This window comes from Rhinatrema bivittatum, chromosome 5 (genome assembly GCF_901001135.1).
Source record: "Rhinatrema bivittatum chromosome 5, aRhiBiv1.1, whole genome shotgun sequence".
Classification (NCBI taxonomy): domain Eukaryota; kingdom Metazoa; phylum Chordata; class Amphibia; order Gymnophiona; family Rhinatrematidae; genus Rhinatrema; species Rhinatrema bivittatum.
Genome location: NC_042619.1, coordinates 131,951,649 through 131,974,115, shown reverse-complemented (window position 1 = coordinate 131,974,115; position 22,467 = coordinate 131,951,649). Strand labels below are relative to the sequence as shown.

The window sequence follows — 22,467 nt, the reverse complement described above, 5'->3', positions numbered from 1 at the left end:
CGCCCCTTTTTCGCAGGATTCATTGTTCCATGAGGAATTAGCTAATAGCTTACCTGTGTTGTGGAGGTTGACTCTTGGCCTGAGATGGAGTTGATTCTTCCTGTGGGGAATCCCCGTTGGGTCCCCTCCGTCAGGAGGCGGAACAGACCAGGAAGTGGAAGCCGACTGGAGCTTCGGCAATACCAGCCCTTGTTCCCCACAGGTTGAGCCCTTGGGTACCGGGGTTGGCTGGTCTTAGGCGGGCCTCTGCATGGTTGATCCCGAGGAAGCTGTTCAGAATAGGGAGGCAGGAAGCAGCATAGACACAGGGTCCGAAGGAACTGAGTTCAAGACAATGCTTGGATCCAGAAGCCCGGGCAGGCTGAGGCAGGCTAGAGAACAGGAACAAGTTAAGTCCAGGCTTGTAAGTAGGCAGAAGCCTAAAAGAGGCCAAGTCCATGTAATTAACTAGAGTCAGAGTCAGGTTCAAGCTGGAGTCAGGCCAGGTGGCTGGAGACGAAGTCAGGTGCAGACTGAAGTCAGGGCAGGTGGCTGGAGACAAGGTTGAGTACAGGCTGAAGTCAGGGCAGGTGGCTGGAGACAAGGTTGAGTACAGGCTGAAGTCAGGGCAGATGGCTGGAGACAAGGTCAATGTACAAGCACAGGTCAGAGCCAGGAATCCATCCAAAGCGTGGACAAGAGCAAGCAAGGATCAAAGCCAGGAATCCGTCCAAAAGCATAGTCAGGAGATGCAAGGGTGAAATCCAGGAATCCGTCCAAAAGCATAGTCAGGAGATGCAAGGGTGAAAGCCAGGAATCCGTCCAAAAGCGTAGTCAGGAGAAGCAAGGGTCAAAGCCAGGAATCCGTCCAAGGTAATCAGGTAACAGGTACTGAAACCAGGAACTGGAAACAGGAACGCGGGACTGGAACAAACGAGCACAGGAACAGGAACGAAGGAGTAGCAACTAAGCACACGACAAACATGGAGATCTGTTGCCAAGGCAAAGACCAAGTGGCGGGGCCTGTCTTAAATAGCAGGGCCCGGCGACATCGTCATCCAGGGCCGTGGGCAGGTTTCCTGCCGCAGTTCCTTTAAAGTTAGGAGAGGTGCACGTGTGCCTAAGGCAAATGATTGGGATTACGAGGTGGCAGTGTCTCCCCTACGCGCACGTGGGGAAACCCGACTGGGACTGGAGGAGGCCACAGAGGAACCTGGGGAAGTGGTAGGAGCGCGAGTGCTTAGGTGGCTGCCTACCGCTGCTAAAGAGCAAGGGGCAGGTCCGGGACCCAGGCGCCAGGGTTGAGTAGGGCCGGTCGCGGGCCTGCTGCAGCCGGGACATGCAACAACCTGCTTTATTCCCAAATTTATATAATTTGTGGGACGAGAATAGTAAGGTTCTCTTTGTTTTCTGATGTAGATAACAGTTTAACGAGAATAATGTTTCTCGGTAAAGCTGTTCATTTGCTGCAGTTGGATGGGCAATCAACTGTGCTTTTACTTTTTGAAGAGCAGTCCCCAAATCGCCTTCTGCCTACAGAGTAATTGTAGCAACCTAGCCCGCTTTATCAGGGACCTCAGCCCTGCTACATTCCTTGAGATGAATCGGAGATTCTTAACCATATTTAATCCAGTAAAGTGGAATCATAACAAGAGGAGCTCCATAATAAAACTCAATAGCACTGCTCCCCCCACTCCAGTCTAGAGGACCAGCACTTCATCCTGTGTTCCATATCCCTCCTGAAGTGAAAAATAAATGTAACTGCTAGGGATGTGAATCATTTTTTGACGATTTAAAAAAATCGTTAGAGTCGCGATACAATAGAAATTCCCCCGATTTATCGTGAAAAATCGTAAATAGAGGGAGGGGGGGAGGGCGGGAAAACCGGCACACCAAAACAACCTCTAAACCCACCCTGACCCTTTAAAACAAATCCCCCACCCTCCCGAACCCCCCCCAAAATGTTTTAAATTACATGGTGGTCCAGTGGGGAGGGGGTCCCGGCGCGATCTCCCGCTCAGCCCCTGTGACATTGTGAGGGCAAAGGTAGCGCCGGCGCCATTTTGAATATTGGCAATACGGCCCGAGTGCAGGAGGTCGCTCCCGGACCCCCGCTGGACTTTTGGCAAGTCTTGTGGGGGTCAGGAGGCCCCCCCAAGCTGGCCAAAAGTCCCTGGGGGTCCAGCGGGGGTCTGGGAGCGATCTCCTGCACTCGGGCCCTATTGCCAATATTCAAAATGGTGCTAGCGCTACCTTTGCCCTGTCACATGGTAAGGGCAAAGGGCCATCGGCGCCATTTTTTTTAGCGCAGCTGATGGCCTGGGAACGGGAGATCGCTGCCCGCGGCCCCCCTGGACCACCAGGTATGTGTGTAATGTTTTGGGGGGGGGGTCAGGAGAGTGGGGGAGGCTAAGGGGGTAATTTTAAAGGGTCGGGTGGGGGTTTTTTTTATCAGCGCGGGCCTCACTAAAAAAAAATTAGTGATGTGAATTGTATTCGGAACCGATCCCAATTCACATCTCTAACGATCAGATTTCCCCCCCCCTCCCAGCCGAACCCGATCGTTAAAACGATCGGGCACACGATTCACATCCCTAGTAACTGCCGCCAGTGTATGTTTACTTAATAGTCTGCCATATCCATATACCCACCCTCCTTCACAGTCCATCCCCAATTTCCCTATATCCACAAACAAAGGGCCTCCAAATAAAGGAGACAGGGAAACCACATGGCATATCCGTACCGTAACCCCCTCCACACCCCCCCCCTAAAATCTTGTATAACAGACATAAGAAAAAACATCTTATGTTTCCATTCAATTAGCTTTCAAAGATGAGTAGCATAGTACAGAAAAAGAATAACAGAGAATGATTCCTGGACTTCTGAGAAAACTTGTATAAATCAGATCAGAAAAAGAGCACCAGGGATCTTTTCACACCCTGAACAAGTGCTCCCACCCGAAAGTCCTGAAAATAGTAGCGAACAGAACTAGGAGCACAGTTTGTAATCATTTATTTGGCAGGAAAAGTTTTGGCGGCATCCACAGAATCAAACACCTTCCATGTACCATTGTGCTCCAGCCACAGAGTGAAACGCAAATGGCGATTGAACAATTCTACACAGAGTGGAGAAAACTCTTTGCATTTTTGAGAGACTACATTAGAATAATCCTGGAAAATCATGATCTTGTGCCCATCATGTGCCAGAGCTGATGCCTTCCTATAAGCTTGCAGGATTGCAACTTTGTGCATAAAATTCAGAAACCTCGCGATCACTATACGGGGCTTGGTCATGCCCTGGGCTCTGGATCCCAGTCTATGTGCCCTCTCATCAATACAGTGGCCTACCAAATTTTCTAGGCCCAGCGCAGTCAGCAACCAGCCCTCCAGTAAAGTGTGCACTTCTTTATCAGATAAGGATTCCGGGAACCCCACAAACCTGAGGTTATTTCTATGTGATCATTTTCTAGATCCTTTACCTTAGATTTTATTACTAGGACTTGTTTAACGAGCTCCTCCTTTGCCTGCAGGAAAGCTTGTGTATCCGAGTTAATGCTCGCAATCCGTTGCGTGTCATGTACCTGATGTTTAATTTCAGCAAGCGTTTCATTGCTGGCTGTGATCTATTGCGAGATCTGAAAACGGCCATTCAAGGCTTGAACCACTGCCTTGGTGACGTCCTCCACAATCATATCGTTCATGCCAGAGATACGCGGGCTTGGGGGTCCATCGACCGACTTGGAATCAGGCAGTTGGCCGAAAACCTTCTCCCTGTGCTGCGGTTTTGCTGACATTTCTGAGCCTCCCCGAATGAAAAAATGGTCCAGGCACTGTTGTGAGGCCCCCAAGCTGGATATGCTGCCACAATGTCTCACAATCCGCCGAAGCAGGTCACAGTACGGAGGAGGGGACCGGGAGCAGGACAAAGACGCGTCTCACCCAATCATCAGATCACATGGTCTCCACTTTATCTACTTTTAAGTTCAGTTAGCTCCTCACGAACACACTCTTCTGAAAATTGATTGAGATCTACCTCACTTTCAGTCCAGTTGTGTTCATGAAAGACTTCTCTTTGAGATAATTTCACATTCATTCTCTATCTTTTTATCACTCACACTCTATCTTACATAAGAACATAAGACTTGCCATACTGGGTCCGACCAAGGGAGTCCTGAGTCCGACAGGGAGTCCTCTTTCCAACAGTGGCCAAGCCAGATCACAAGTACCTGGCAGGATCCCAAGGGGTAGATAGATTCCAGGCTGCTTATCCCAAGAATAAGCAGTGGATATCTGCAACTCCGCCTTAATAATGGTATATGGACTTTTTCTCTAGGAGGTTTTCAATCCGTTTTTAAACAAAGCTAGACTAATAGCTTTCACCACATCCTCTGGCAATGAGTTCCAGAGATTAATTAGGCATTGAATTATAAAATAATTTCTTATTAGTTTTAAATGTATTACCTGGCAACTTTATTATGTGTTCCCCCTAATTTTTTGGTAGTTTTTGAAAGAGTAAACAACTGATTTACCTTCCATTCCACTCATTATTTTATAAACCTCTATAATATCTCCCCTCTGCCATTTCTTCTCCAAGCTAAAGAGTCCTAACCTCTTTAGCCTTTCCTCATCGGAGAATCGTTCCATCCCCTTTATCATTTTGGTCGCCCTTCTCTGTACCTTTTCTAATTCTGCAATATCTTTTTTGATGTGACCAGAACTGCACACAGTACTCAAGATGAGGTCGCACCATGGAGCAATACAGAGGCATTATGATATTCTCTGTTTTATTCTCCATTCCTTTTCTAATAATCTTTAGCATTCTATTTGCTTTCTTGGCTGCTACTGCACACTGAGCAGAAGATTTCAATGTATTATCAGTGATAACATCTAGATCCTTTTCCTGAATGATGACCCCTAATGTGGAACCTTGCATTGTGTAACTATAATTTGGGAACTCTTTCCTAAGTGCATCACTTTGCACTTATCCACATTAAATTTCATTTACCTTTTGCATGCCCAGTCTCCCAGTTTTGCAGGGTCCTTTTGCAATTTTTCACAATCCTCTTGTGATTTAACAACTTTGAATAATTTTGTGTTAATGGTAAATTTGATCACCTCACTTGTTCCCATTTCCAGGTCATTTATAAATATATTAAAAAGTAGTGGTCCCAGTACATGTGTCTTAGGCACGCCACTATTCATCTTTCTCCATTAGCAAAATTTACCGTTTAGCTTTACTCTCTGTTTTCTATCTTTTAACCGGTTGGCAACACACATTAAGACACTACCCCCTATTCCATGGCATTTTAATTTAAGTCTGTCATGAGGGACATTGTCAAATGTTTTCTGGAAATCTAGATACACTATACCAATTGTATTAATGTTATCCTTTTCTTTATAATACTTTGATGCTTGTTTAGTTTTCTAAAAAATAATTCCCATTTGAAATATTGTTCTCATAAACTGGTTAGAAGCAGAATACATTTTGTGAGTTTGTTCTTGATCAACAGATTAATACATTGTAAAATATACTGTCTTGATTTGAATGTCAAATGGAAAAAAAAATCTTTTGTCTTAAAATTGTAGAGTTGGGAGCTGATCTAGTCATTTATTTTCTTTTAGGTATGGGGCAGGTTGACAAAATATTACTGATAACAAACATTGACATGGAACCATGTATAGTGGACCCACAGCTAAGAACAGCTCTTCAGTGGATTGCTGCCTCAGAGTTAGAAGTATCTCAACTTCATTTTCATGAAACTGCAAGAAAGGAGTTCATTCTTGTGAGTTCCAAGTTTTTTTTCTATTTACTGCATGATTAGTTGTGTACTACATAAATAGCCTGCCACCAGGTCCTATAATGTGAGTATGTTAAAATTGTAGTTTTTGACCAAATATAACTTGCTTCCATGTAGCAATCTCTCCAAAGAATCCACTACATTTTCTTAGATAGGTAATTGTATTGCATCCCACCTTACCTCTTTCTCTTCATCCTCTTCAGTGCTTTCGCTTTTCTCTGTTTCCTTACCTTCCAGCCTTTGTGAGGATTGAAGAGATCTGTTTCTTTTTATCCAAGTGCTGGGAGGAGAAAATTCTAGTATCTGACCATAGCAGGTTTCCCATTGTTCTTTGCATACAGAAAAGGCAACCCTAAGTTGTTGGCATCCATGTAGACTATCATGTAGTAAGTAAGAACATGTGGTCCACTGTCAGACAAAAAAAATAATCTTTATGTGGCTGTCTGCTGTATGGTGAGGATAGTTGTTCATTGTCTAGTATTGTTATAATAGAATTGCTGTTTATTGTACTAATAATATTTCAGAAGAAAATAGTGCATTTTGCTGTTCTTACCAGAGGATATAATACACAATTGCATACAAGACAAATACAACCTACGAATAAAATTTCACCAACATATAAAACAAAACATAAATGATGAAAAAAGCTGTAGCAAAAAAATATACAAAATTACAAACAAGTATACTTTAAAATATAGTTCCAAAAAGGTCTTGAAAAACATGAGAGGTTTCGAATCACAGAAAATCCCATGTGCAAAGAGAAATAAATCTATTCTAATATTCTGCAACTTGAAGCCACTGAAGTAGTAAGGGCAGAGTTGGAGAAACAATCAGACATACAAGTCCCTACTTCATTACACTGGCTACGATTGCTTTGTCCAAAAATTATTTTGCTTTTTGTAATGATTTTTTTCATCAAATTGATAGTACAGCTATGGGGCCACAATGGCCCCCAATGTATCCTGTTTGTATGTTTCTATTTGAAGAGAAATGGATATCTTCTTCAGTGCATTAGCCCCTGATAATATCTTGATTATGCTATATTGATGCCATCTTTCTGATTTGGTTGGGCACCTGGGATGAATTTGTTCTTGGTTATTTAATTTCTTGCGATTCACATTTGCATTTTACAACCAATTTGGAATGGTATCTAATATCTCTTTTGCACATGTGGATTAGGATTAGTCAGTTTGCTGCCTCCATTTTTAGAAAGCCATCTGATAGGAACAACTTACTGGGTGTTCTGATAGTTGTCATCCCAGACATATTAGGGAGAATGTAGCTGTGGGACAGTTTTATTGTTTAAGAAGAATTTTTTTTTCTGTCTGGATTTTAAAAGGAATGCAGTAGATATGTTTCAGTGGTTTTTGCTAAGGGGTTACCTCCGTGCTTTTAAATGCAACTTGTATGTGAATTGGGACCTCTTTTTGACTAAGAGAAAACCTTCAGATTCTTCTCAGTTAATTTATGTTTTGCCTTTTTCCAATGAAGTGGGTCGGATTGTTAAGATAATGAAGAAACACTTTCCATTATTGCAGGATTATACAGGTTTGGGGCAGCCTCCTATTTTTGCTTTTAAGGGATTATTTTGGTCTCTTCTGTTTTTCCGTCTGAATCATTGGATTTATTCTCTGAGCCTGTTGTACTTCATAGTTGTTCACATTGCTCTATTTGTGCATTTTCTTCATATATTGTAGAAATTACACATCCGGTATCTGGGAAAAATATTAAACTGAGTTCCCCTACTACATGTAATACCAGTCATGTCATATAAATGACTTGTTGTCCTTATGGTTTATTATATGTTGGCAAAACGATAGACAGGTTAAATTGCAGACCACTGAACGTTGTCATAAGGGGTGCTTCCCTGTCCAATCATTGGATCAATAAGGAACATACTAGAGAAACTTTGTATTTTTGGTCTCCAACATGTCATCTGTAAACATGGGGGAAATTTAAATCAGTTTATTTGTTTTTAATGAACTGAACAATGCTGCATTTTTTATTTAAACACCATGGGGTAGATTTTCCACTCTGCATTCGCTTCCCAGAGCGCACACATGGGTAGCGCGCATGGATTTTATAATCTGCGTGCATATGTGCGGGCGGCACGCACAAGGGGGGGGGGGGACTTTTCCGATTTTCATGTGGCGATGCATTCTGGCCTTCCCCAGACCCCTCCCAGTCCCTTCCAGTCCCAATTAAAGAGCGGACTGGAAGGGAACTTCCCTACCCCCCTGCCTAACCTTCCTTCCCCTTCCCCTCTCCTCCCCACCCTCTAAACCCTACCTTTTTCTTTTTTTTTTCTTCATTTCACAACTTACTTCAGCTCCCGAGCTTAAACCTTGGTCAAGCTGGGTAGAGTAGGACACTTTCTAGAGCTTTACCTCCGATAGCTATGAATGATCCTACAGCTCTTTATGCCCAATATTAGTATCTAAACAGAAATTAATAGAGCCAGCTACATGCAAAAGAGAGGGATACTGATTTAAATGCTGGACTGGGGGGTTTTTTTCCCCTCAGGAATCTTAATGCAACCAAATAGTAAGAATACAAACAAATTAATATACAAAATCCTTAACTAGAAGAGAATAGATAATGAAATGACAACACAGAGCAATATATAATACACAGATGCAATAATATTAATAAACAGTTCTCTGTGCTGAAACAGACATTCTTGTCTCCTGGCTGAATCAGATGACTCTGTTGGGTCTATGAATGAGTTATATTCATCGTGTAACTACAGCAAGGGTTATTTTTCCCTATATGCAACACCTTGCACTTGTCCACATTAAATTTAATCTGCCATTTGGATGCCCAATCTTCCAGTCTTTCAAGGTCCTCCTGTAATGTATCACAGTCTGCTTGTGATTTAACTACTCTGAATAATTTTGTATCATCCGCAAATTTGATAACCTCACTCGTCATGTTCCTTTCCAGATAATTTATATATATTGAAAAGCACTGGTCCAAGTACAGATCCCTGAGGCACTCCACTGTTTACCCTTTTCCACTGAGAAAATTGACCATTTAATCCTACTCTCTGTTTCCTGTCTTTTAACCAGTTTGTAATCCACGAAAGGACATCGCCTCCTATCCCATGACTTTTTAGTTTTTGTAGAAGCCTCTCAAGAGGGTCTTTGTCAAACGCCTTCTGAAAATCCAAATACACTACATCTACCGGTTCACCTTTATCCACATGTTTATTAACCCCTTCAAAAAAATGAAGCAGATTTGTTAGGCAAGACTTCCCTTGGGTAAATCCATGTTGTCTGTGTTCCATTAAACCATGTCTTTCTATATGCTCTACGATTTTGATCTTGCGAATAGTTTCCACTATTTTTCCTGGCACTGAAGTCAGGCTCACTGGTCTGTAGTTACCCAGATTGCCCCTGGAGCCTTTTTTAAATATTGTGGTTACATTGGCCACCCTCCAGTCTTCAGCTACAATGCATGATTTTAATGATAGGTTACAAATTTTAACTAATAGATCAGATATTTTATTTTTTAATTCCTTCAGTACCCTAAGATGCATACCATCCGGTCCAGGTGATTTGCTACTCTTTAGTTTGTCAATCTGGCCTACTACATCTTCCAGGTTCACAGTGATTTCGGTCAGTTCATCTGACTCATCACCCCTGAAAACCATCTCCGGAACTGGTATCTCCCCAACATCCTCATTAGTAAACACTGAAGCAAAGAATTCATTTCGTCTTTCTGCAATGGCCTTATTTTCCCTAAGAACCCCTTTAACCCCTCGGTCATCTAATGGTCCAACTGACTCCCTCACAGGTTTCTTGCTTCGGATATATTTAAAAAAGCTTTTATTATGAGTTTTTGCCTCTATGGCCAACTTCATTTCAAATTCTCTCTTCGCCTGTTTTATCAGTGTTTTACACTTAACTTGACAGTGCTTATGTTTTATCCTATTTTCTTCAGATGGATCCTTCTTCCAATTTTTGAAGGATTTTTTTTTGGCTAAAATAGCCTCTTTCACCTTACCTTTTAACCATGACAGTAATCGTTTTACCTTCTTTCCACCTTTCTTAATGTGTAGAATACAAACCGTATGGACTGCACCTCTAGGATTGTATTTTTAAACAATGTCCAAGCCTGTTGAGCACTTTTAACCTTTGCAGCTGCACCTTTGTTTTTTTCCAACTATTTTCCTCATTTTATCAAAGTTTCCCATTTGAAAGTTTAGTGTTAGAGCTGCAGATTTACTTATTGTCCCCCTTCCAGTTATTAGTTTAAATTTGATCATGTTATGATCACTGTTGTCAAGTGGCCCCACCACAGTTATCTCTCTCACCAAATCCTGTGTTCCACTAAGAATTAAATCTAAAATAGCTCCCTCCCTTGTTGGTTCCTGAACCAATTGCTCCATGAAGCAATCATTTATTACATCCAGAAACTTTGTCTCTAGCAAGTCCTGATGTTACATTTACCCAGTCATTATTGGGATAATTGAAATCTACTATATAAGAACAGTTAATTATTAAGTGCAACGAACTACACTTGTCTCACAAAATAAACGTCGCATAGATTATAATTTTTTAGATTTTTTTATGTGCATAGAATTTATCTGGAACAGTGGACCATCATAACACCCTTGGTTTTTTAGGCAGTAAGCCACACTTTCAACCTTACAGGGTCATGTTTAATCATCGGTCCATTAAATGTCTTTTGTCTTCTTTATTCAAATGTTCTCTTTCTCCTTCTTTTTTATCTTTTTTATAATTAGTAAAATCCTTTGTAATAAATTCAAAGACGGAATTGCCTTACTTGTGCGGAGCGCCGCTGCGCTTCCGACCTTTATCTCCTGTGCCGCCGCGCTATTATCTCCAGCGCTGTCGTGCTTTGTAGGCGAAAAATACTTCTGGGTTTTTTGTTGAACTTCCGATTGAATGTGCTCACACACTTTAGAGCTCCTGCAGTCCGACGTACGTTTCGCAATTTGCGCTGCTTCAGGGACTGATCGGGTAGTTGTAGAGTCTAGGCTTGAAAAAATGCAAGGTTAATTCCCGCCGAGATAGCTTCGATATTTAAATGCTGCTATCCAGTTCATATGGTATTTAATACCTATGGAGATAATAATAGAACTAGTACCACACATATATTACTTTTGCACAAGTACTGCTTAGCAAAAAAAGGCACTTTTCCCCATGGATTACATTTCCTTCTTACCGCATTCAGCCGTCTAATCCTCTTGTCGGCGTTGTACTGAATTGCCGCGAGATCTGGCATGATTTTATAGGATCACCATACTGCACCTGTGTGTGTTGATTTGACAGGTGTGGATTCACATAAAGTGAATCCACTCGATTTCTTTATTAAGACCACCAGGGGTCACTGTGCGCAGTTGAAAAATCCAACGTTGTTCACATTGGCGTAGTTTCTTGACTCGATCTCCCTTTCTCCAGTGTGGGTGAATAACTTCTAAAATTGTCCATTTAATGTCTAGAAAATTGTGATTGTGTTCTTTGAAATGTACAACTAAAGGTTCCTCCAACCGGTCAGTGTTTAGACAACATTTATGTTCCGTTAGTCTAATTCTAAACGGACGTTTAGTCATGCCCACATAAATCAGTGGGCATGGACAGATGATAGCATATACCACAAAGGAAGATCTACATGATGTTTGAGGCAACCCCACTATCTGACCTGAAAGTAGTGTGATAGTGGTCTGTGGAGATTTTAAAGCGCAATGAGCACAATTTACACAATCTATGATGGGGTCCAGTATATTCACCGGTTCATTGAAACTCGAATGGTGGTCCCTGAAGGTCTCATCAATGTACCTCTCTGTCTCCCTCGGCTCCTTCAAGTCTGCTACTCTATCCTCCAGAGATCGGACTCGTTCCCTGAGAGCCAGGAGCTCTTTGCACCGAGTGCACACATACAATCTCTCACCGGTGGGTAAAAAAATCATACATGTAACACTCAATGCAAAAGACTGGAAAGCCCCCCTCTTGCTGCTGGACTGCTGCCTTCATGTTAGTTTTATTGAGTTCCTAGTTAAATTTAGGATACTAAGGGAGTTGGAATGAGAGTACTTTAAATTTACAGGTGAATTTACTAATTAATCAGCTAGTGTCCTACAAGGGGATGATTAAACTTTCAATAAGGGCTGGTAGAATAGTATGATTTAGATAAGACCCTGATTGATTTTTAATGAGAAAGTGTCTCGTGCCTAAAAATCAAGGGTTGAGTGGGTGGGAAAGACAGACACTAGAATTAACTATCTCTGGCTTGCTTATTACCTCAGACACACACAAACTCTAAATAATATATCCCTTAATTTCACCTTTCACCAAACTTTTATAAGCCCAAAAATTTCAGAAAGTTATACTTACCAATCCTCTTTAACCACCATTAAATTAATCTTCACTCAGTTAATGGAAGGGTGCGGGGCCTCTGGAAGCTGGGGCTGTGGAAGTCAATCCCTGGATCGCTTGCGGTGACCTCTGGATTCCTCTCCCGGGGGATGCTGGGAGCAGTATGCAGATGAGCCTTCCGGTCCTCCTCTACTGCTTTCTTTCTCATTCCCATGTTTCAGTCTCACCTTTCACTTATCAAGCAAATGCTGACCTTACAGAGAAGTGGCATCCTGAGCCAGGCTCATAGTGTGGGCCCTCTTGAAGGAGTAGCAGCTGCCATCATCTGCTTTAAGTTGGACCTCCAGCCTGGCAGAAGTCAGCTGGGCATTTCCTGTGGGTATATGAATCATTGGTTTGAGCCATTAGAAAATCAGGGAGCTGGCAGCATGAGAAGAGCAGCAGCGATGGTGGGAGAGGGAGCAATGTGTGGCGATGGCTATGTCTGTGAAGTGGTGTCACTCGCGTTCCTCCTCCTCTTGAACTTTGATGGGTGTTCGTGCTCACCCTTATCTCCTCACTGCTGCTGTTGAAGAGAACACTGGCCACAGTCATCTGCTTCTCCCTCCTGTTAAACCCTCACATGTTAGATCAACTGACTCCTTTGGCTTGGGCATGATGGCATAGTGTCGGCAGACCAGAGATAATCCAAGGTTTGGGTTGGTGAGTGGGCAGGAATGAAGGTGCCAATAGGCTGGTTTTGATCTGCAGGCTGTAGTTTTTCCGCCCCGATCTAGAGGAAGGAATAAACAGCAATGTTTAACATTTTACATGTGACACCATATTGTAAATACACATCAGGACTTGATTTTCCAGAAGGACTTGATTACTTCAAACAAATGGACAGATAATTAGAAGATGAAAAGTAATGTGGATAAGTGTAGGGTAATACATTTTGGGGCACAAGGTGCATTTTACTTTGAATATAGCACTAGCTGATAACACTGACCAGCACAAGTACCTAGATATTAGTTGACAATAAATTGACAGTTTGCAAAATGAAGCAGCATTATTCAAAGCTTGGCACATGTTGGCATGTATTAAATGAGTGGGGAAAATAAAAGAAAAACTGTCATCCTACTCTGTGTAAGGCATTTGTGAGACCATGTTTGGAGTATGAGGTTCAGTTTTTGGCATCCATCTTCAAGAAAAGATACTCAAATATTTGAAAAGTTAGAAATATTGGCCACCAAATCAGTACTTCTGGGATAACAGCATTTTATTTATATTGAAATACCATTTCTGGCTCTCTTGTGTCCAGTGAGGTTCTGTTGTGTCCAGTAGGTCTTGGGACTTATTTATGCTGAAAGATTGTTCAAGCTGAGGTTATTCACACTAGAAAAAAATGACATTTAAGAGGCAATCTAATTACATTATACAAATATATTAAATGACCCTAAAGGGATTTTGCAGGTGATTTTGCAGATAAATGTATTGAACAGGAGCAGTTATGACAGCAATATTAAATCAATAAATAGTAAACTGGACAAGTTTTTAGAAGAAAAAGATATTGGTGGATATGATGATCTATCTGTAGTAAAGATATTCTGGGTCAGAAAGGAACTTTTTCACTGATGTAGAATTAGCTACAGATGCTCAGTGTTTTTTCACCTTCATCTGGATTACTATGTAGAGAGCTGTTAGGCAATCAAAAGAAAGTTGAACTCAATGGACCTCTGGTCTTTTTTTCAACCTAACCAATTATGTACCTGTATAATAAGTAGTTCCACAATATTTCCCTCCATTCTTTAAAATGGCTCAAGAAAATGCACAGGATAACATCACATGGTTTATCCACATGTTATTCTCATAGATAAATATGGCTTGACCTCAGATTAACCGTAATTCATCAGAAAAATAACAAGCCACCATGGTCACAGCCCAAAAAATACTAGAACATGAAGTGACGCACTAAACGATGTACTGTAGTCTGCAAGCTCACACATTCATTATTTATGGCTTTCTTAAAGATCGTTAAATATGTGTAAAACCTGTATTTGGCTGCACTTATTTAAGCAAAGAAAACCACTGTCCTGCTTTGACACTGGGAAACCATCCAGAATATGGTGAAGAAATAATATAGTTGAACTATGAACACAGAGCTGCAAAAGTTTAAGCCACATTCACTGGCAAGTATCTGTACATTGTGAATTTCTTTCATTGGTTCCTAATGAAGAAGGCTATAAACTGTGCCAAATGATTATCATTTATATTTATTCAAAATATATACTCTACCACTAAGAATACCAGAGCTTTAAAGCTTGGCTTGCCTTTCAGTCCCTTAGCTTTCATGACAGGAGACCAAATCCTTATGGATATTAGAGCAATCAGTTACAAAAAAGTATTATATACCTCACTGTTGATTTAAGTTGTTAAATGTATTGCGTTATAGAAGCATAATTAAATTTTATGTACTGCATTTGTTTTTTGTGTTTGCGCTGATATGTTTTGGATTGCTATGTTACATGTTTTACAGTTGTATTAGGCAGCTGATCTCTCGTTATCTTCTAGGATTCTTGTATGATTTTTGTTCTTAGCGTTCAGGCAGGTCAATCCCAATGAGTGGGTTATGCACCTCTACCAGCAGATGGAGACGGAGCAAACTGACATAACTCCTGCAGAGACATCAGCCTGCCAGTATTCTCCATCTCCAGCAGATGGTGGATGTACATTTCCCTACTGGGGATTGCTTCAAAATTTAGAGGAGAATTATTTGGAGTTTTGAGTTGCCCCACTCTCCTGCAGTGATGCTTAGTGGTCCCTCCTCCATTTGAGAATTCCTGAGGTGATTTCCTTGGTCTGGTAGCTGGTTCTTCAGCTGATGTGGAATTAACTGAATTATGCATCTGAAAGGCAGCAGGTGCAGGAAGCTGAGCATGGTGGTGACAGTATATGCCCTCTCCCCCCGCAGCTGGAGACCATCTCTGCACTCAGCCAGGAAAGGCTGAGCTCAAGTAAGTTTAAAAAAGAAGTCTGAGACAGAGTAGAGGGTTTGTTTTAGGACTTCCTCCAATCTTTGTACTCGGTGTTATATTCCGATGGCCATTCTCACTTCTGTGGGGGTTAAGAGGACTGGGCAGGCTGGCGGGGTGAGTAGCCCGAGTGGGCTAGGCCCTACTGTTAGGCTTCTTTTTTGGGTGCCACGTGGTAGGCCGCGGTGGCGTTTTTGCGCTCTTTTCTGCACGTCCGGCTGTGTGTCCAATTATGCTCCCAGTTTCTTTTGGGTGCTGCCTGTGCGCACATTCTAGTACATATTGGTTGAGCGCCCAGGTTTGGCATGGTGCAGTGTGCCTAACTTTTGTGTGCATAAATTTTGGGCACCTACATTTTTTCAGTGTGAATCCGCTGGACACACATTTTCAGTCGCCGATTAAGCATACTGATGAACTAATGGCGCCAGTGGCTAAGAAACCTAAGCGCCTTTCCCTATGTTCTGCCTATCATATTAGGGCATCTCAGCCTGGCGTGTCCTCTAATTTGTGCCAGCGCTGCTTAGAGGCTCAGGGAGAATTATCTTGGTCTGATTTTACTAAGCCTGGTTCTTCTCAGTCTGAGAATGGTCTGGTTAAGGACATGTCAGGAGGAATGCCTGACATGTCCTTGACTGGCTCCTCGGCAGGGGACAGCAGCTCAGTGGGTGCTGCATACGTATCTCCTGGTTTTGTCATGAATCCTTCTGCCTTTTCTTTGGTAGAATTTTTTTCAAGGATTGCAATCCTTTCTTTAGGTGCAGTCCTCAGCCCAGACCAATCCTGTCCAGTCAGACCCTCAAGCAGTGGCCTCTCTTGCTTCTGGTACTGCGTTTAAGTGCAGAAGTACAGCTCGATTAGCTGCAGGTGTTCCCAACAGGAATCTGTATGGCACTGATGATGAGGCAGATCCTGACTTTCTGGAGGATTGGGAAATTCCTCCAGGATTGAAACCGTATAGGACTATGTTACAGTTCTTTCATAGAAATGAACTGCCAGCCCTGATTTCTCAGATGTTGAAGATGCTGGGAGTCCCTGGGGCAGATTCAATGTCTGAGCCAAAGAAAAATCCCATTTTGGTTTCTTTTCATAAAGCCTCTTGTTTTTTCCCTGTTATGGAGGCCATTCAAGAATTGATTTATTTTTGAGTGAGATGCCCCAGAGGCAAATTTCAAAGGCGGTTGGACCTTGGAAGGCCTGTACTCCCTGGATCCAGTGGTGAGAGAGCATCTACATTTTCCGAAAGTGAATGCACTTTTCTGTGCTATTTCTAAACGGACGACTATTCCCGTGGAGGGACAAATGGCCTTGAAGGATGTGCATAATAGGAGGATTGAGGCCATCTTTAAGCAAGCATTTGAAGCAGTGGCAATGACATTGCAGATAGTTTCCTGTTGTTCCCTGGTGGCTCGCTCTTGTTTTGTTTCTCTCTCAGGAGGTTGATGACTCTGGAATGAACTCCAGGGCAGTTATGGAACCCGCCGCCTTTTTAGCAGATGCAGGCTGCGATTTGATCTGCACCTTGGCCAGAGGAGTGGCTTCGGTAATAGCAACCAGGCGTCAATTAGGCTCAGAAATTGGTCGGCCCATGCAACCTCCAAAGCTAATCTTACAAAATTGCCTTTAAGAGCTTGCTGTTGTTTGGGAGTGAGTTGGAGAAATTGGCCAATAAGTGGGGTGAATCCCCGGTTTCTCAGCTGCTGGAGGAAACGAAGCAGTTGTTGTTCCCTTTTGGTATGAGGAGTCATCCGAGTTTCGTCCTTACAGAGGGAAGACCTTTCAGAAGACTAGGCTTTCAAAAAGACTCAGTCCTTTCGTCCCAGGCAAGCCCAAGCAAGGCATGGGCTTAGCTAGTGGAACCTCCCGAGCCTCCCAATGAAAGTTTGCCGACGCACCCCCAGGAGCAGGAGATAGGGGGTCATCTCTCTCTCTTGTCAGAGGTGGGTCAAGATCACATCAGTTCGGTGGGTCCTGGAGGTGATACGAGAAGGATATGTGCTAGAGTTTCGCAGTGTTCCTCGGGATGTGTTCATGGAGTCTCCCAGCCACTCCCTGCAGAAGAAGCAGGCAGTGGAATGTACACTGTCAAGGCTCCTCAATCTGAGGGCTGTGGTTTCAGTACCTACGTCTCAAGAAAATACAGGTTGATATTCCATTTATTTCATTGTGCCCAAGAAGGAAGGCTCCTTTCGTCCCATCCTGGATCTCAAATGTGTCAGCCGTCATTTGCGGGTGACTCATTTTTGCATGGAAACATTGTGCTCAGTGATAATTGCCGTGCAGTTGCGGGAATTTCTGATCTCCTTGGATCTGTCCGAGGCATATCTCCATATTCCCATCCGATTGGACCACCAAAGTTTTCTGCGTTTCATGGTGTTCGGGAGCCATTATCAATTTCGGGCACTGCTTTTTGGTCTGGCCACTGCTCCCAGAACTTTTTCCAAGGTTATGGTGGTGGTGGCGGCGTAGGTTTTGGGAAAGGATGGCATCATAGTACACCCGTATTTGGATGACTGGCTGATTCAGGCCAAGTCTCTGGAAGAGAGCCACCTGGTTACCTGCAAGGTGATCTCCCTGCTGCAGGAGCTCGGTTGGGTGGTGAACCTAGCACAACAGCAGTCTTCTTAGTCATTGGAGTACCTGGGTATTCGGTTCGACACGAGGCAGGGTAAAGTTTTCCTGCCAGAAGCTCCTATTCAGAAGTTGATAACACAGGTGCATCTTTTGGTGAACACTATATGCTTGACAGAGTGGTCCTGTCTACAGGTACTCTGTTTGATGGCAGCAACCCTGGAAGTAGTGCTGTGGTGAGAGCACATGTGCGTCCTCTTTAGCACTCCCTGCTGTCTCGGAATCCACAGTCTCAGTACTATTCGATTCAACTCCACCTGCCGATGGAAGTCTGTCCTCACATGCAGTGGTGGTTGCAAGTGGATCATCTGAGAAAGGGAGTTTTCCTGATATTGCTGGACTGGTTGGTACTCACGACAGACGCAAGCCTCCAGGGTTGGGGAGCTCACTGTCTGGAACTAACTGTGCAAGGGTGCTGGACTACAGAAGAGTCTCTGGAACATCAATCGGCTGGAAGCCTAAGCTGTCCGGTTGCAGGCTTGCAGTTCAACGGCAGGCTACAGGGTCGAGCAGTCTGGGTAATGTCTGACTGTCTGACAATGCTATGGCGGTGGCTTACATCAATCAGCAGGGAGGAACCAAGAGCCAGCAAGTGTCGCAGGAGATAGACCAACTTATGGAATGGGCGGAAGTGCGTCTTCAGGAGATCTCTGCCTCGCTCATTGCAGTAAAAGACAATATAAGAGCAGACTTTCTGAGCAGGGAGAGTCTGGACCCAGGAGAAATGGGTATTGTCCTGACAAGGCATTTCAGCTGATAGTGGATTGCTGGGACCTTTTGTTTCTAGACCTGCTGGCGACTTTTCGCAATGCGAAGGTTCATCAATTCTTCAGTCGCAGAAGAGATCCAAAGTCCTTGGGTATCAATGCTTTTGTGCAGGTCTGGCCTGAGGACAGGCTGCAGTATGCCTTTCCTCTGTGACCCATGTTGGGCAGAATAGTTCAGAGGGTTGAAGGCCAGAGGAGGATGGTGCTTTTGATGGCACTGGATTAGCCTGGGAGACCATGGTATCAAGATTTGCGAAGACTCCTAGTAGACTCCCCCCTTCGTCTTGCGGCACACAGGAGTCTGCTGCAACAGGGACCTGTCCTTCACGAAGATCCGACTTGGTTTTGTCTTACAGTATGGCCCTTGAGAGAGCTCGCTTGTTGAAGCGTGGATATACTACCATCGTGATTGCCACCTTGCTATAAGCACGGATATTCTCCACTTCATTAGCCTATGTATGGGTTTGGCGAGTGTTTGAGGCTTGGTATGAGGATCGAGGAGTGCTTCCTTCTTCAGTTAGGATCCCGCTCATTTTGGAATTTTTGCAGGATGGGTTGAATAAAGGGTTGGCCCATAATTCCTTGAAGGTACAAGTAGTGGCTCTTGCCTGTTTCAGGGGTCAGGTGAATGGTGAATCCTTATCTCATCCTGATAAGAACATAAGAACATAAGAAATTGCCATGCTGGGTCAGACCAAGGGTCCATCAAGCCCAGCATCCTGTTTCCAACAGAGGCCAAACCAGGACACAAGAATCTGGCAATTACCCAAATGCTAAGAAGATCCCATGCTACTGATGCAATTAATAGCAGTGGCTATTCCCTAAGTAAACTTGATTAATAGCAGTTAATGGACTTCTCTTCCAAGAACTTATCCAAACCTTTTTTGAACCCAGCTACACTAACTGCTCTAACCACATCCTCTGGCAACAAATTCCAGAGCTTTATTGTGCATTGAGTGAAAAAGAATTTTCTCCGATTAGTTTTAAATGTGTTACTTGCTAACTTCATGGAATGCCCCCTAGTCCTTCTATTATTCGAAAGTGTAAATAACTGATTCACATCTACTTGTTCAAGACCTCTCATGATCTTAAAGATCTCTATCATATCCCCCCTCAGCCGTCTCTTCTCCAAGCTGAACAGCTAGTTTCTTGAGGGGAGTGTAACATCTTTGTCCTCCCTTGCGGTTGTGGAATCTTAATCTGGTTTTGGACTTGTTGGCAGGTCCCATTTCGACAGATGCGCTCCCTTTCCTTACGCTTCCTGACCTTGAAAACTGTGTTTCTGGTGGCGATATGTTCTGTGTGTTGAATTTCCGAGCTGCAGGCCTTGTCTTGTCAAGGATCTGTTCTTTCGGGTGACTCCAGGAGCGATCCCATGCTACTGATACAATTAATAGCAGTGGTTATTCCCTAAGTAAACTTGATTAATAGCCGTTAATGGACTTCTCCTCCAAGAACTTACCCAAACCTTTTTGAACCCAGCTACACTAACTGCACTAACCACATCCTCTGGCAACAAATTCCAGAGCTTTATTGTGTGTTGAGTGAAATGTGCTACTTGCTAACTTCATAGAATGCCCCCTAGTCCTACCTAGTCCTACCACTAGTTGGTATTGACCTGTCCTTACTAAAGGAAAGGAAATTATCAGGCAAGTAATAATTTCTCCTTAATTGTAATTCTCTTTGAACTAACATTTGCATGAAAAGGTCTTATTAAATTAAACATAAAATATACTGGCTGACAAAAGGCAATGAACTAAGAAAGAATGGATAAAAGTTTCACTGCTCATTGACTGGTAAAATTAATTTTTATACAGAAATGCTATTAATAAAAACACCTGACCATGGGCCCGTGCAGGGAGAGTAATAACAATCCCAGCATGTGTTCATTAAACTTCTTCTTCTTGTATGTCCAGTAAGGAAATAGTTTATAAAGCATGTGTCTGGATTGCCATTGATCTCGTTCTGTGACTATATGCTCCGGTGCTTTTCGCTCATCTCCTATATCTAGCTGTGCATTTTGCTAAATGTGTTTCCTTTCACACAGTTTATGTATCATTTCCAAAACTATAGCCTGATTGGAAACAGTAGAGCCATAAGTGATGTTTCAGTATAAAAATTGCTGTTATTTTGTAGATACTGATATATCACTCCAAGAAGTATTGATTTAATTAGTGCATGAAAGCACTTGAAAAGGAGGCATGTTTGATCTCCCCAAATCGACATGTGAGACAGCAATTTTGTTACTTCTCATATCTTGGGTTTTTCCTAAAGCTTACCTACTTAACAGGGCCATCTGGGGGGGGAGGGACACAGGGGTGACCATCCTGGGCACCGCACTTTGGAGGGGCCCTGCTCCTCAATGGTAGCTTCATCCCCAAAACTATAAATTCATTTTTCCAGGGCACCACTTCTGTGGATTTGCCTTGGCCCCCACACTCTCCTAAGATCAGCCCTGCCTACTAATAATACAGTTAAATATATTACTACTATAAAACGTATAGCTGGATTTAAAGACTTCCTGAAGAAGTTCATAGACTGTTATTAACCAAGTTGATTTAGGGAAAGCTACTACTTATTGCCAAGCATTAGCAGCATGACGGATTATTGTTGGGTTCTTGCCAGGTACTTTTGACCTGGATTGGCCACTGTTGGAAACAGGATGCTGGGCTTGATGGAACCTCAGTTTTTATTTTCATTTCAGTGTAACATTGAAAGCAATTTCCAGCTACTTCTAATTCATTCTAAATCACATTAATGCTAAAGCAGTTTACTACTTTAATTTTTCATATTTTATTTTCTGACCATCATATAAATATTAAGGTAGTACTATTGCAGTTGTAAATTACTGAAAGCACAGGACTGTCTCAAGACAGCACTGGTTATGGAATGCCTGTGGATGGGGTATTGAAGATGCAGGAGGCTGCTGCAGGAACTTGTAAACTAGAACCAGGAAAACTGATGTGTAATTGAAAGGTCTAGTATCCTAGAATCGAACATGTCGTATATAATAATTCAGTGGCCTTATCCAAACTATGTTCTCACTTGTATGATTCATTGTTATGAATTAGTTGGAACTATATTTGCATGGACTTATGGCTGAAAATATTGTATAAGGGAGAGTTGGGGCTGTAAAAAAGTGGTCTATAGAAAAAAAGAAAACAAAACGCTGGCTTATAATGTCATTAATGAGGAAATAGACAAAAGTGGATAAACCAAATGTTAACTGAGAAAACAAGTCTACCAGACTCCAGTAAATTTACAAACCATCTAATCTCTTTTGCTAAGTAGGTTATCATATATTAGGTGGCAAATGTCATAAGAGTCAGTTGCTAGCTTATTATAATCGTAAAACCAATGTGCAAGAAATTTTTGCTTTTAGTGTAATACAGTTCAATGTAAAAAAAAATAAGGTATGAAAAAATGTTACTACGCCAGGCCCAGATATGTTCATAGGAGAAATCTTCTTTCAACAAATGTAATGCCTTTTCATTATTTGCCATTGCAAATAGCCTTTCATCAGCTTTTCTTTGCTCTTTTTTTTTTTGTTAAAGAAACACAATTTCTAACATTGGAGACAGCATTTCCATTGAGGTTGGAGTAGATGTAGTAACTAAACCACACTATATGTTACAAAAGGAAAATCATCTTTTATTAAGTTTGACTTCTTGTCTGTATTGCATATGTATTATTGGGGTGTGGTGGTAAACTTATTAACCTTGTGTTCAGAGTTTCCTGTTTTTTTGCAGCCCCCATGAACCACAGACCACAGAGTTGTGGGGCCATGTCACCGAAGGCATCACGCCCTGGAGAAGAAGCATTTATAGAAACCATTTTGAGGCCAAATGTTTGGTCCGTGGGGGAAGTTTTGTTGTTATAGCTGTGGAATAATATTTGACTATACACAGCTGGTATCATAGATTGACTTTGGTATTTGTGGTTGT

At 42.5% G+C, this 22,467-nt stretch overlaps 1 protein-coding gene across 3 annotated transcripts in view; it reads left to right on the top strand.

Moving 5' to 3' along the window:
• The window catches only part of AKAP11 (A-kinase anchoring protein 11), a 121,521-nt gene that overhangs the window by 95,279 nt on the left and 3,775 nt on the right, over positions 1-22,467 (top strand). For all 3 annotated transcript variants that reach the window (XM_029602947.1, XM_029602945.1, XM_029602946.1), the window contains one exon: positions 5,601-5,761. In XM_029602947.1, the coding sequence (XP_029458807.1) occupies positions 5,601-5,761 (161 nt within the window). The remainder of the gene's footprint in view (positions 1-5,600; positions 5,762-22,467) is intronic.